Source organism: Chrysemys picta, chromosome 1 (genome assembly GCF_011386835.1).
Source record: "Chrysemys picta bellii isolate R12L10 chromosome 1, ASM1138683v2, whole genome shotgun sequence".
Classification (NCBI taxonomy): domain Eukaryota; kingdom Metazoa; phylum Chordata; order Testudines; family Emydidae; genus Chrysemys; species Chrysemys picta.
Genome location: NC_088791.1, coordinates 169,694,348 through 169,710,354, shown reverse-complemented (window position 1 = coordinate 169,710,354; position 16,007 = coordinate 169,694,348). Strand labels below are relative to the sequence as shown.

General features: G+C 41.4%; 1 protein-coding gene across 4 annotated transcripts in view; it reads right to left on the bottom strand.

The window, feature by feature from the left end:
* PTGFRN (prostaglandin F2 receptor inhibitor) overlaps positions 1-16,007 on the bottom strand; it is a 144,702-nt gene that overhangs the window by 68,227 nt on the left and 60,468 nt on the right. The window contains exon 1 of one of the 4 annotated variants that reach the window (XM_065575238.1): positions 13,249-13,288. The exons of the other annotated variants lie outside the window; for them this stretch is intronic. Within the exon in view, the coding sequence (XP_065431310.1) occupies positions 13,249-13,273 (25 nt within the window). The 5' untranslated portion in view covers positions 13,274-13,288. Of the gene's footprint in view, positions 1-13,248; positions 13,289-16,007 lie in introns of those variants that run through there. 4 annotated transcript variants of the gene reach the window in all.

Here is a 16,007-nt window from a genome sequence, read left to right as displayed (position 1 = left end):
CCTCTGAAAACCAGGTCTATGGGCCCTGTGGCAAATTTGCTGGGCATGCATCCTGACCACCCCTAATGGTAAAGCACAGACTAACCCCCTCCTTAGGGCACAGCTTTGGCAACAGGGGATTGTTCCATTCTTATGTTGGGGGTTTGGGGTGGAAGAGAACTGGAGGAAAGAAATTTTATTTTCTGAACACACTATTTGCAGCTGCTAATATAAACTGGGTCTCTCTCAGTCCTGAGATTTTACCTCATTCTCTGATCAGCCAACACACAAGAGCACAGCTTCACCTGATAGGGCATTTGATGTGGCTCAAGTTGCCCAAGATACCCATTACTGGGTGACTCCTGTGACAGATCACATTCCATGATGTTACAGGTGACCTCGAAGGCTGGATATCAACCAACCCCTGGAATTTGGGGTTCTGCTTTTATTCCTGCTGCAGTCAATGCCATCGTTATTCCTAAAAACCAAGTACAGTGCTTCGTTCTCTACTGAGGTTAGTGATGCACATGGCTTCTGCTACAGTTATGAACTCTGGTCTTGGCAGAAGGGCAACTCCCATTTGCGTTCGCAGATACATGGAGACAATTTATTAATATTTGGTTTTAAAATGCATTGTTTAAAACACATATTTTCCCCATCCCTCAGAGCAGCCAGAGTTCAGCTTTTGTGATATACAAAAGGTTTCCAAACTGTTGGTTTATTGGGAGCATTTATCTCCTAAGACATCTAATACATTTCAGTGTTAATACAGGGTGGCATGCTCATAATGAATTCACTTGAATCCCATTTAACTGTAGAAACAGATGGGGGAGAAGACAAGACACAGTATATGTTAGTGACAGAAAAGCAAGAAGGATACTCAAAGTTTAATATTTTATACTATTACAGAGACCACCAACAATGTTTATTTAGCTTGGACTTAAAGACAACTGTCTTCATATAACAAACTAGAATTAAGACACTGAACCTGGTTGAACAGAAACCCTGCATAAATGCTAAGCTCCTTTAAAGACTTACCAGGCCACCAGCTGAAGAACTGGAGTTACTTTACAAAACAAAAACAAAAGGATCTCTGTAGTGAGGCCAACATTGTACAATAGACAAGTGAACATTCCTCAGCCTTGTGATACAAATGACAGGACCAGGTAACTTAGTGTCTGCACTCTAGGGGGATTAAGCAAGAACCACCAGAATGTAGGTAAACCAAAGAGCCATGCTAATCATTTATCAGAAACATTTAAATGGAGCACATTTCAGTTGCTCACACCTTTTAATATACCCACCTTTTAATATACCCAGCATACAAATGCTTCATCTTGATCAGAGTGGCAAGCAACTTGCATCAAGATGGAATGTTGTATACTGGGACCTGTAGTCTCCATAAGCCTCATTGCTGTATTTAAGCTGAGGTCAGCTTGGAGGCACTCTGTAGTGGAGGTCACACTTCGGCCACCCCCTGGACTAGTGTCTGTTTCCCCTCTAATCAAGTTGTGCAGGTCCCATTATTGCCCTCTCCACTGTACCTGCCAAACAGTACACATTCACCTGCCCCCTTGGCTTCTCTCTCAATCACCTGTATGCACTGTCTATGTGTTATCCAATGATTAAATACATGCCAGACTGGAGATAGGGGGCTGGGAGGGTTAGAGGTAGAGAGGAGAGGAAAGAGATTGATTGGACAGGCTGAAGTTAACCAGACTATCTGCAGAACAGCTCATGGTTTTAGGATGGTGAGGGACAGATGAAGAGAAGTTTAAAAAGTATCTCACCTCTAAGTTTTGTACAAATGTATTCTCAATGACAAGGAAATTCCCAACCCAATTATCCCCTCCATCAATACCAGTTTGCAGCTCTTGCCTCAATCAATATGAGAATCCTGCTGACAGGAAGTGACGAGCACCCGATACCAAAATATTTTAGATGCTTCTTGACTACTCAGGTTTTACATATAGGAGAAGAAAGCAGAGAATCTGTAGAGTCACGTACGAGGCACAGAAATCTGGTATTCTGTAAGTAGCCCTTTTTCTTATGACACAGGCAGAGTGAATTTATTGCTAGAGCACAATAGACCTGGAGACTACATTGGGAGAGCACTCTGGTTTGCTAGCACCATAGGACTGCACACTAATGTTAGTTTCCAGATTAGAATGAAGCTGCTGTAATGTGTCGTATTACTCTGGAGGTAAAAATGTGTGTACTAAAGGTAATAAGGGAATCTTTTTATCTTCCTTACTACCCTAGCTAGTCCGTTCATGTCTCACTGCTGGGACTTGCTAAGCATGCCCCCCGTAGAGTCACAACAGAACAGGCCGCTGTTTTGGAGACCATTCTCTTGTAATAAGTTCCTTCTGTGGCCTAGACACAGCCACCTAATAAAAGGAGAACATGGTTTCAACAGGCAGGAGGGAGAAGGTCAACTCTCCATGTCAGCTGCTCAAAGGTAAGTGTGATGTGATAAGCAGTGGGATGCCAATTAAAAAGCCATTCAATAGCAAAAAGTAGAGCTGAAAGATGAGCAAACTGGCTGAGAATAAGCATCGTATGTCTATGCTCCAGACAGGCAATGATAGTTGAAACATCCAGGTGGATTCTTTCAACCAAGGCAACCATATGAAATGATATATGTCTGAAATCCTTCAGGGATGAACACACTAAAGTGCTTTTCAAGCAGATATACAATGGATGCTTGATTTGCCAATGAAATGCAGGCATGTCTGGGGTGGAACAAAGCATCTTTTTAACAGTGTACAACAATTTATGACAGGAAGAACACGGCAGCCAACTTTGAAAATAAATAGAGGTATTTAGGAAGGGAGAATCATTAGCACAGTTGCAATCTGGGCTTTGATTCAGTGCAGTGTTATGTCAAAGGAAAGAGTCCCCTTAGCGTATCATCAGCTGCAAACATCCAGGAATTGCGTCCACCAGCAGCTAGCTGACATGTCTCCTATTTCTAGCGAAGTGCCAGGTTTCCCACTTCCATCCTACAACTGAAAATGCACTAAACTTGTGATGCGCATGATACTTCTACGGAGTGGTAACAAGCCCTGTTCCTTACACCCCTTTTGCATTGCCAAGGAAACACCCTTGCAAGTGCATCAGAGCAGCCTTCTTTCCAGAGGAAGACTGGTCAGACCACTGTCAGAAACCATTCACCTGCCTGTCATCTATGGAAGGAACAGCGACTGAAGAGACAGGAGGGCTACCATTCCTCTATTAGCTCTCCTCAGCAGCACTACAGTTCTCCTTCCCCAGCGAGTGAAAGACAATTTGGTGCTCATCTCTGATCCTTCCATGCCGGATTGCCATTAGGCAGCTCCAACCAAGAAACAAATGCAGTAAGTGACAGAACCACCACTGGGAAGGGAAGAGGGAAATGAATGCACCCATACTTTGTGTCAAAACCCTCTGATATTATTGCTGTTACATACATTTTATTTTATAATATAACCTCCCTAAAAATGACATGTTTACACCAACACCGCAGTTTAAAAAAAAAATCCATCCAATTATAACCTTTATCTCATACTGCGCTTTGCAGTCTGGCAAGAAGTAGGTTAGGCAGATTGAAAGGAATTTCTCCGGGTGTCAGAAATTCAGCTAGCTACTTTAAATAAATTACTTTACTCATCTTAAATCTAATTAAGGGAAATCTCTTTCATTCTCCCTCCATACCCCCACTCACCCCAACACCATACCCCTCTCCCTAATGCAGACCCACACAAAGGGATGGGGTGTTGAGGGTTTATACTAAATGAAATGGTAGGCTCTCATCACTCCTTCCAAGCAACAGCATTCAGAGCACCTGGCATCTCATAATCAGACTAGAGAGAGCGCTGTGGGCTCCATTAAGAGAGGTCAAATTTGAGTCTTTATGGCCAAGCTGTAATCATGCTACAAGCACTGGAGTGTCTGAAGCGTGCAGAGCTCTGCACCCTGTCTCCTGACAGCGCTGTTATACCTCCCTTATTGCGGCACCATCTAGATAAAGCACGACTTTGTAGATTGTTATGGCTCGACAGATCTGCAGCATTATCATCCCAAGACATCAGTAAGGAGTGAATGGGAGAGTGCATGAGAGAGACATTTACATTGTTCTTTCACAGTCAGTTGGGGTTCTTTTTTTAGATAATGCAGAGTGCTTATCTAAAGGAATTAAGCCTGGGTGTAATTGCTTAAAACCCATTATCTCCATCAGGCTGAAGAAATGCATATTGCATCTTAAGTGAAGCCTCAAACATGTGATCAGAGACTAATTCCGTTAGATTTTTTAGTAACTCAGATGTCACTGAGATCAGAACAGAGACCTGCAGGTCCCTGCTGCTCAGCCCACACAGAATACCTCCTGGATCCCGCTCCACAGCATGCTCCATCCACAAGCTCTGACGTCCTGCTCCACATACAAAGCAATCAAGGTTAAAACCCCCACATTTCTTTCTATACAATATTGGCTTGTTATCTCATCCATCTCCCCTTCCCAGGAATGGAGTTTCAATTCACCTGAGCAACCTATAACCCAGCTCTGCTTAAGTGAGCAACAGGAGACCTGAGGTCCTGAGAAAAAATTCAGATTGGGAGGGCTAATTGGGCCCAATATTAATACCTGGAGAAAGGGGTCAACCTTTCCACAGGAAACAGAGTTCCACGCTTCCCAGTTAAGATGGGGTCCCAGAGAGGCTAAACTCCCAAGCCAGAGGATTTTGATACATTGCAAAAGTTGCTCTAAGGCAGAGGAGCTCTGCTGGAAGGACAGAATCCTAGACAGCCTCAACACGATGGGTCAGATGAAAATTCAGCTAAATTCAGATCCGTCTCCCCACCTGTCTCATACAAGTGCCTATATGCTGCCACCACCTAAGATATATATGGTGGATGGGCAAGATCAGGACCTGTAGGAACAGCAATAGGAAGTCCCCATGACTGTCAGGGGTGACCAAAGTGGAGACATGAGAAAATCTGTGTGCTCACAAGCTAGTAACTTCACAGTGCAAGACTAAAAATAGTCGCTTATCACACATTTGATCACTGGCCACAAGTCTGCCTTGGAGTAGTTCCTCCTACCTGCCAACGAGGAAGGAAGGATGCCTCAGACTCCTCCTTCCCAGGGCAATCATCACTCAGTTACCCTGATTCTTTTCTCGGCTGAAGAGTTATGGGACAGGCGTTCCAGCCTACCAAGCCACCAATCCCTGGTAGAGAAAAGGTAACCCCTGCCCCTTGCACTTCCATCTTTTAAATGACCCACCTATCCAAATAGTTCCTCATCTCCTAAAAAGCTTGACAGTCTATTTCTTCTGGCTGTCAGGAAGAACACTGCACCACCCAAGATGCAGAGACTGGTAAGCGAAGTGGCAGTTTGTGGAGAAGCAGTGACTGGTTGATGATGTGCCAAAATGGAACACTAAATATGGCTATAGTATTTTGTATCACAGCCTGCTTGAGAGTACAGGTCCCAAAGTGCACTGCTGTATCTTGATCACTGCACAAAGCAAATCAGATGAAGAAGTGGGCTGTAGTCCATGAAAGCTTATGCTCTAATAAATTTGTTAGTCTCTAAGGTGCCACAAGTCCTCCTGTTCTTCTTTTTGCGGATACAGACTAACACGGCTGCTACTCTGAAACCAGATGAAGATAGTACACCTGGTATTAAAGATGAATTCACAAGAGAGAAGACAACTGTAGCTTGCTGCAAACTGCTAACACAGGTCTTGTTCTAAATAGATCACTGATTGCTAGATGTTTACGACACTAAAGGTTGTGTTTTTAGCTTTCTCATAACATCAAATGCAACTCTATTAAGTGTTGGCTCTGTAGTTCCTTTCACTGCCACGGATAGTTAAAGACAATAATAGTCTGCAGAAAGTAGTGAAGAAATCTCTAAAATCCAAAAAGAAACAACTCTGCTTTTCACGGTCCTATCTGAAAGACGCTCACATAGCAATCTGCATGGAACTCAGTTTATCTAACTCCAAAGGATAATGGGCTGAGTTGCCCATACAGGTTTAGATACTCTGGTTCCAGGAAGTTAAGGTTATTCCAAAATTGATACTTAGACCTCTAAGCAAGGGGGGAAATTATCTGCTGTTCTGCCTCAGGAACTGAATTCCAAGAGGAGAGTCTGAATACATTAAATTTTAAGGAAGAATAAGCTGGAAAGTTGATATAGCCGCTCCAACAAAAGAACAAGTTTAAAGTGGAAAAGCTGGCATGGTTGGAAGCAAAGCTGAAAATGTTTGTGGAAATATTAGTTCCAATTGTCACTCCTAATTTTTGGGAAATACAAATGTCAAACCAAACTGTAAATATTTGTATATAAATTTTCTGACATTAAGATGTCTGCCAACTAGAATTTACAGGATTAAAATCAGAGCTGTTCAATAATAGCTAGTTTGTTATATTTATTATCCCAGTTCTTTCCTAAGCTGTTGTGTAACTGAGGCTATGTCTACACTACCACTTTTGTTGGCAAAACTTTTTGTCGGTCAGGGGTGTGTTTTTTCACAACCCTGACCAACATATGTTTCATCAACAAAAGCGCCAGTGTGGACAGCACTATGTCAGCGGGAGACGCTTTCCTGCCGACATAGCTACTGCCACTCTTTGGGGGCGGTTTAATTATCCTGCCAAGAGAGCTTTCTCCCGATGGCACAGAACAGCTACACAGGTGGCCGTACAGTGGCACAGCTTTGCCACTGTAAAGTCTGTATGTAGACATAGCCTAAGAGGAGCAGTCCCAATGCATTTTGACATGTACGTGTCTACATTTTGGAAGCAAGTGACTATTTTTGTGGATTGTACAGCACAGAGCTTTGGCACTAAATCTAAGCCATCGTCCTTAAAGGACAATTTTGAGATTGGAAAAGACCATCTGGTCCAGTGTATCCACCACAGTTAGGTTTTATCTGTCCGTGTGTAGATAAAGAAATGGTCATTATTGAAGACACTGACTCATATATTTTAATCAACATGATTTTACAAAGGACTTTACACCTAGCATAGACAGGGAAAGTCACTTTTAGAAACACAACACCTGTCAACCCTTGGCTTCCCCATCACCCAATCTATACTAGGTGGAAGGTCTCATGCAGTAGAGCCTCAGAGTTGTGAACTGACCCGTCAACCACACACCTCATTTGGAACGGAAAGTATGCAATCAGGCAGCAGCAGAGACAAAAAAAGCAAATACAGTACTGTGTTAAATGTAAACTACTAAAAAAAAATAAAAGGAAAGCAGCATTTTTCTTCTGCACAGTAAAGTTTCAAAGCTGAATTAAGTCAATGTTCAGTTGTAAACTTTTGAAAGAACAACCATAACATTTTGTTCAGAGTTATGAACAACCTCCATCCCCGAGGTGTTCGTAATTCTGAGGTTCTACTCTAAAGTCACGTTAACTAAAATGTGTCAGCTAACATGTTGGGGGGAAAAATACCACCATTTTTCCTGGTCTAGACATGCCCATAATCTCATCTTCCCCCTTTTCTTCTCCAATAGGTTTTCAATCCTCTTTTGAAAAACCATTCGAAATCAGTCTCTGGGTAGCCTGATCTTCTAGCAAGCTGCACTTTGGGTGACAAAAACTGGCATTATAACAAAATAGAACCACCCAGCAGAGCCAGAATATGGGCAACAGCAGCCACAACACCGACCAACCCAAAACATGCATGTCAGGCTCTAGCCTCTCCAGTTCGCCTTGGGCCCTGACTCTCTTGAGCAGCGGTTTCTTCCCCATTTACATAATCTGTGTTGATAATTGGAGGTAATGAGAGACCGGGCAGTGCGTTTGCTGGAGGTGCTAAACAAACAGTGAAACAGACAGTGCAGGACCACCATGGTACCAAGTTTAAGAGTGCATTTGCAAGCTATTTGCCATGAGGCAAAACTGCAGTGACAAACTGGTGATGAACTAGCGTTCAGACTGTAAATTCCTAGAGAAGAAGATTTTATTGTCTAGGGATCCATCTTCATTGTATTAGCTCGGGGTCCATTTTCACTGTAAAAACAACCATGCTAAGGACCAAATTAAGGCACAAACAATGAAAACAGAGCATGGTTTGTACAGCATGATGATAAAATTTCCTGAGCCATCTCCCCACAAGCAGTTCAGATACCCCATTACTGACAGTTGATATAATATGGGTATTTTGCTATCATGGGGTATTAACTGACTTGCCCAAGGTCATGCAATAAATCAGTGACCGTCAGGAATAGGAAACCAGGAATTCCTGGTTTTCAGCTCAAGTGTTTATTCTACCACATCATGCTGCCTCTTCACTGATCAAGAAGCCTGAAAGCCATGCACTCTGGCAAAGAAGGCAAATGTGTGATTACTAATTTTAATTTATCTCCTACAAGATGATGCTCCTGTAATTTAATAGCCCTTATCGAAGGGCATTTGGGCATCTTCCTGATGCAAGGCGAACTGCCACCTCATGTGTACAGTAACAATCTAGAAAACCAACAAAGACTACTGGTTTCAGACCCATTCTCTCACAACCAGTGGATCCTAATCAGCACTTAAGAGCCAATTTCAGGTCACGCAGAGAAGCACTATTTAGTATGCTAATCTCCTCAGAGTCTGGATGTCAAGAGCATTGATATCTCTCTTTGTCCCCCAACCCCAGGCAAGACAGAATCTCTCTCTCTCTCTTCTCTCTCACACACACACACACACACACATACAGTATGATTTGAGAGAGAGACACACTAGTGCTCTTCCTGCTTTAATCTAAGATTTTTATAACCATTCTGTAACTGAAAGTGGGGACACAAGACATTTACAGTCGTCATTGCTGAGCCTTTCCTATTTGATATGATCTTGACAAAGAGGAACCTCTCTTGTCGCAGGATAGGCACCTATTTCAGTCTCTGGCAAAACAGGTACAATGGAACCTCACTGCTTAGCAAGAGACATTTTTAATTTTAGCACAATGTGAAAGTGGTAGGTGAAGGACAGAAGTGAGCAGGCTTATAAAAACCTTAAAAAAGAAACACAGAAACAGGTTAATAGCTTTAAAGAGTCTATGCTCCAGACCCCACTGCCTCATAGCACATTTCTAAAGAACCACCAGATGTTTTTGCAAACCAGCCTATTTTAGGCTGACTATACCCCAATAGTCTTCATTGTGATCAAGGGACTTGGAAGCACAACATTAACTTGGAAAGGTGGAACAGAATTCTCGTGTTAGATTACTAGAGATTGAGGTTAAAGCTATTTAAATCAACAGGTATAACCCAAGACAGCATTCTTCCTTACTTCACCATGGGACCAGAAAGTATAAGATTTCTACCTCTTTATGCACAAACTATGACACACTAGTGTATTATTTATGGAGGCTTAATGAGTCATACTCACATTTTAACTCTAGAAACCTGGGTTTACATGTCAAAGTTCTACCTTAGCCCCTGAGGACTAAACTCTCCTTTATGGTATATCTGTCCACATCAAAAAATTCACCATGCAGTTTGGTATAAATTAGCCATCTCTTCCCAAGAGGTTGTATGAAGAAGGGAAAGTGTGTTGGCATATAAAGGGTCCCAAAGCTTGCAGCCAAGTTAGCTGTGTAGTTAATTGCCTCAATCCCGGAATTGCACCTATGGAAGGCTGTGCTGATGGTTAAAGGGAATGCATGGCAGGAGCTGCTAACTTATTAAAACAGATGGAAAGAAGAGTCTTTCAGTTGTGTGAGGAGACATGGAAAATGCAGAAGTCCTGCAAGAGAGTGCTAAACTTTAAATGCATGATCCTTACCTGAAGCACATTCCTGCTCCCTGCTATTTCAATCTTGGAGAGACAGAAATGCCAGTATACACAGAACCAGAGTTTCAAAAATGACTAGTGATTTAAGGCTACCCAACTTGAGACATCATGAAGCCTGATTTTCAGAAAGTGCTGACCACTAACCCTCTCAAAAATTAGGCTTCTTTAAAGATGTCAAGTTAAACACACAAAATCACTATTACTCCATTATATTTGATCTGTACTAAGTCTATTATTTCATACAAACAGGATTAATGGACTGCCAGGCTCACACACAGTACTGCAGATATTACACATGTACTGCTATGGTTGTCAAAAAAAAAAGTATATAGTTGAGAAACAGTATGTGACCATGTAATTTAAGACTGCATCATAAAGCATAGTCACAAAGGGGTTAGTAAAAGTTGGATGTTCAACCTTAAATTAGTAATTTCTCAACTTGTATGCTTAAATATGCAATAAACATTCTGCTTAAAAGTTATATATCCAAGTTGGATTTCTCTCTGCTGCGTCTTCTGGGAACACACTGCATGCTCAACATAGACGACAATGAGGGAGGGAGGAAGGAAAGAGAAACTCACATTCAAGTGCCCCAATTATTTCATTTAACTAGGTATTTATATGGCCACCATCACCATATAGTGTCCAAGATTGGGAACCTGGAACAGCAGCCTAATGCAGTACACATCAACGAGGATCAATTCAGTCTCATTCTCTGTGCCAACAGGGGAGGGGAGCACTGAGGAGACTGCACTTTCAGTGCATGAGTCAGCGGGGAGGGTGAAAAAGGAAGCAAAAGAGAACATGGAATTTTAGAAGAACTCCTTCAAGAACAAAGGGAACGGAGAATCTCTCAAACAAACTGGGGGAGAGACAGGGTGAGGACAGAGATTGAAGTAAAGGAGCAGAAAAAATGTACAGGACCTTGGGGCCAGCAGAGGAATTGTTTAATATTAGGATGGAGATCATGTTATTTTGTTTGGCTGCTGATATAGTTGTAGGACCGTTCTAGGTTATACTAGTTTGTTTGTCATCCTGCAAATAGAAAGAGAATTCTCTTTATTACAGTTAGGTACATGGTAAGTTGCTAATATCTGTATTATGTAAGTACCTGAAATTGTTTAGTAACTAAAACTGAGAATCAGCTTGTATGTTTATAGGAATCAAGACAGTAACAAAACAATGCTATTTGTTACAGACCAAAAAAAAACCCCAACAAACCCTTTACTGCATTTGGGGGGGGGGTATATCCAGTCATTTCCACCCCAATATATCTTGCTCATCTCTGTCATGTAAAGTCTAAGACATCATAATGCCTGCAGCTTTCATGAGCAAAAAGCTCCAGAACCAAGCTTTACCCAACCACAGAGCATGCTACCAACTGTTCAGGAGCCAGAGGGGATGCACCTCATTTGCCTAAAAATTAACTACAACAAAAATCAGCAGCAGCCTCATCACCAGAATGAGGGTGTGGCCTGTGAATACTTCAGATCTTGGCAGCCTTATGCTAATCACTATACAGTATCCATTTCTACAAAGGAATCCCTTCACCCATCACTGAAAAGTAGCCACTTCTGACCATAGTGTGGCAGCTGTTAAACAGTGCACAACAATACTGACAGCAGCTAAAGACAGAAAGTGAAGAACATCCCATTTAAAATCAAGGGGAGGGGGGCTGAGTTAGTAATTTTCTGCTGTATTCAAACTGGAATTTGATCAGGACTTCAGGATTAGCGCACACACACACACACACACACACACACACACACACACACCTTCTCTCTCACACACACACCCCAGGACTGATGAGAGAAGCAGAAGGGGGAACAATTATACCATGGTCCTGAGCTCAGGGCCCTCCGCAAAAGTCTGTAAAAATAAAGTGAAATGGGAGGGGGTGGGCACCCAACGAACATGATGTACTATGGTCCCCCCAGACTTATAAAAGATACTATGAGATTATTAATATATATATTCTATAAAGCCCTTTGAGACCCTTCTGAATGAAAGATGCTATATAAAAAGCTAATATACAGCCATTATAATCAGCTCCCCGAGCTGGAGCATCTGACTGTGAGTAGCGCTCAGGTTACAAAGGAGTTGCACAGTTCTATTGGAACCAGGTTTTCAGAAAAGTGTTTTTGATTAGGTCAGCCAACAAAAGCATACATCTGTGCCATCAAACCCAGGGCTAGTTTCTGGTCCTTATCAGAATATCATAACAATCGTACCAAGTCAGGGACTCCCACTCTGCTCTTTGTGACAAAGAGAACAGGAATACGCATGTCTTTCAAAACATGAGGCAAACAACCTCCCACCCCGCAAAAAGAGAAAAAAAAGCAAACAGATTTGCCATAGCATTTACCCAGCACCAACTTAAATCCAGGAGTTGCCTATCTGCTTCTGATCTTTTGACCTCCCATGCACAAAAAGTTGAAAGTTCTGTCCAAAAACACTGACCAAAAAATAAAGGATGAACAAACAAGAGATACTGAAATCTGCATGATGTGAGAAAATGGCCCCCTCACTCATGTCCCATGATAGTATGTATCTGAGGTGTTAACACCCACAAAACCCAGTAAGCAGGAGGAAAAGAGCTATGACATAATTATCTCTTAGAAACAGCTGTAACAGAAAAACTATCAAGTTATCACAGATTTCTGAACATTTAAAAAAAAATCTTTATTTTTAAGCAAAAAAACAACTTTGCATCTAAGCCATGTCTAAAGCCCACAAGATACATGTTGCTAGATTTAAAAGCCACAACAAAAAGGCTGACGGGTCCTTCCTAGGTAAACCTATTAAAATAGATATTTATTAATTCTTCATTGTTTGCAATTCCTGCTTTGAAGCTTGAAAGTAAGATCCCTGTTCATTTTCTCTGGTAAATGATTTTTTATTCTATTGTATCTCAAAGTTATCTGATTTTACCTTCTTGTTTATACCCCGGAATCAGTCATGTTAACAGCACCACCTTGCAATAAAGTTTGTTTAGTTAATTATTAAACAGTAAATCAGTTATTACTCTTATAAGAACAATCAAAAAAGTAACTAATAGGCACTTATCTTGCCTCTTGAGAACTAACGAAGAGCTACATTTGTGTGGTCCTAATTAACAAGTCATTTTTTCTTCCCTAATTTCTCAGCAACAGGAACTGAATTTAAAAAAAAAATATTAGTGATCTGAACAACACTTCCCAGGAGATAATACCACCATCAGATTAAGACATTTCGAAGTATTCAAATAGAACAGGCTTCATACTGTAAAATATTTTATGCAAGCTGCACACTTTGTAACGTACTAGTTGGTAGGTTTAACTGTAAATCTACATACAAAGTATGTGCTCATTGCACCAAAAGAGTAAAAGTGCTCATCCTTAGTCCTGCATTGATAGACAAAAAGGGAGTATTTTTTCAATTAATTAAAAAACAAACTCCCCTTTTGTCAAGACACACACCTTTCGTTTAACCAGTTTACAAGTACAATTACCTGTAGTCTCAGTTAGGATATTCATCACTTTCTGTCCTGTCCTGATTCATTTCATGTTACTGTGTTTTTTCACTCTATTAGTGGATGCATTAATTTATGGGAGATTCAGTTCTTATACAGCATATATAATTTGCAGTCAGTGAAAGCTTCTGAAGTTCTTCGGGATCCCATTGGAAAGCCCCTATATAAATGTAATGAATTAACTGTTCGTGATCTATCTGGCAGGTGTATCTGTCTCTCTCATTATTATATGTCTTTATAAGTCTCTAATAAAGCTGCTCTCACACTGCATTAGTCAGAGTTAGATTACAAGATCTTCAGAACAGGCTGTGTTTAAGTTTGTGAGAGTTACCATATACACACTCTACTCAAGTTTATAAATTCTTTACGGCAAGAACTACATACTTTTATGCACTTGTGCAGTGTCTAGCACACCAGGGCCCTAATCATGACTGGGCATCTGGTTGCAACTACAGTATTTATAATATAAACAGTTTGGAAGAAAAGACCTTTGGCCTTAATGAAACACCTTTACTTATAAAGTTTGTTCTCAACTTGAAGTGATAATCAGAGCCCTGTGTTTACACAGCTGCAGAATTACTGCAGAATCCACCCTCTGACAGAACTGTGCTCCAGAATCTAGTTTTTAAAAAGTTAACATTTAGCTCCTCTGGTTGGTGAGAATACCCTCCCAATGCAGTCATGAATCTATGCATAGCCTGAGACAGCAGCTCTGAGTCTCAGTCAGTTCTAGTGGGTCTGAACACTTAAGCTAAAGACAGCAAATGTAGTATCCTCATTAATTATTCCATTGCTAGCTTTAGCAGAAACATCCAACAAATGTACTTATTTGCTTTTGTTGGATGCAGATTTGAGGGCGGAGTGAAGATGCTGTAAGGGATCAAGAGTTATTGGAACAGGGCTCCAGAAAGTTTTGACGGGAAACGGAACTCCAAGTCACTTCCACCCCTGCCCAGAAAGAGGAAGGGAAGAGGAGAAGCCTCCCAGTGCCACGAGCTTAGCTGAACCTGGATGGCACTGACGCTAGGGTTGCCAACATTGTATTTCAAAAATAAGGGTCTCTTTTCTTAGCACCCCCACCTCTCCTCCCAATATTATTATTATTAATAAATAAAACAAACAACAACAACCAGTATTCCCCTACATTCGCCAAGGGTGTTGCTTTTTGCAGCAACTCCTGATCTTAATCTACAGAGATGAAAAAATAAGGGACATCCTTTGTAATAAGGGAACGTTAGCAACCCTCACGGCAACATGGCATACATTTCCCCAATCCCTTCTTGGATGTCAACAGCCCCCACAACCAAAGCCTTCACCTCATCCCCGTCAGCAGCTTCTGAGGTTCATATCGGAAATACAAATTTAAGCCACAGATTGAAAACATGGGAGCATTAAGTTGAGATAGTCTAAAAATGGAGATTTTGAGCAAACTGCACTTCAAAATAAATACAAGGCATACTACACTATTACCCATTTTCATGGCTAATTCAAAACCTCTGGTTTTGAGTCTACTTGAAGTTTATGCAGAAACTTCTACGTGTTGCCTATTTCAGCATGTATGTGGCAAAAAATATCTCAATTGTAATAAATCAAAATATAATTATGGCATAATTTAGGTCTGGTGAGACAGGGAGTACACAAAACACTGGTCTTAATCCTCCATCCAGTAAACAGCTTAAATTCAGCACAGGCCCATGGCTGTCTCATGATTCCTCACCTTTCACATTTTAAAGACAGAATATCACTCTGCTGCTGCTGCCCAAAGCAATTTCCCAGGAAAAGCTGCACCCAAAAGAGACCAATAAGAGCCTCATCAGTTTTGCAATTCTGACACTGTGAAGAAAGCACTTTGGACAGAAGCAGCAGATTCAACTGGAGGAAGAAAAGGAAAGCAAGAATGGAAGACAGGGTTATGATTTCAAGTGTAGAAACAGATACATTCCAAAAAAGCCAGATGAGATGCCATTTCCCTACAAGTGCCTCATAATAAAGAGGAAACAGATGAAGTTTCGGAAAGACAGAATTATGTGCCAGATAAGCAAAATTATCATTCTAAATAGAAAGCTATTCAAGTTTCTCAGCAGGCACTATCAGCTTTTTATAAAATCAAGTTCAGCGCACTCATGGCGTCATCTTTGTCAGAAATAGTAATGCGATTTCAGTACAACCGACTGGAATAGATCCACACTGTATCGCATTTATTGCGGAGACCGCTCAAACAAAGCCCCAGCTACAGAGTGACCCAGAGACACTCTAGATCTCAACAGGTAACACACCACCTTGATCCAAGTGACAATTCTATGCAGGAATCCGTAGTCTCCATGAACCACAAATATATCTGAGCTGCATCTGCTCTGTTTTACACAATTCTGGAGAACTTGTGAAGCTCCTGCAAGTTGCCACTGCAGTCTTCTACTAGGCGAAGTTTGGGCACCTCTCAATATGGGAAATTATTGGGAGCACAACGGAATTCTCCATGAACCGCCAATAAAATCATGCGCCTTGGAGACCAAGTCTTGACCTTCCCTTTAAATAGCTAACCATGGCCAATAGCAGCTTTTAAACAGAGTTAGAGAAGAAAAAAGTTTAAAGGCTACAAAACACAGAATGGGCCACCTGGAATGGCTTACTCGGGTCTCTCCCCAGAGTCAAGAACATTGTCAGGTGGGTTTTCTATCATAAGATGATGGTATGTGAACAACATCTCAGAGGAGTTCTTGGGTTTGGGAGTCAGTTAC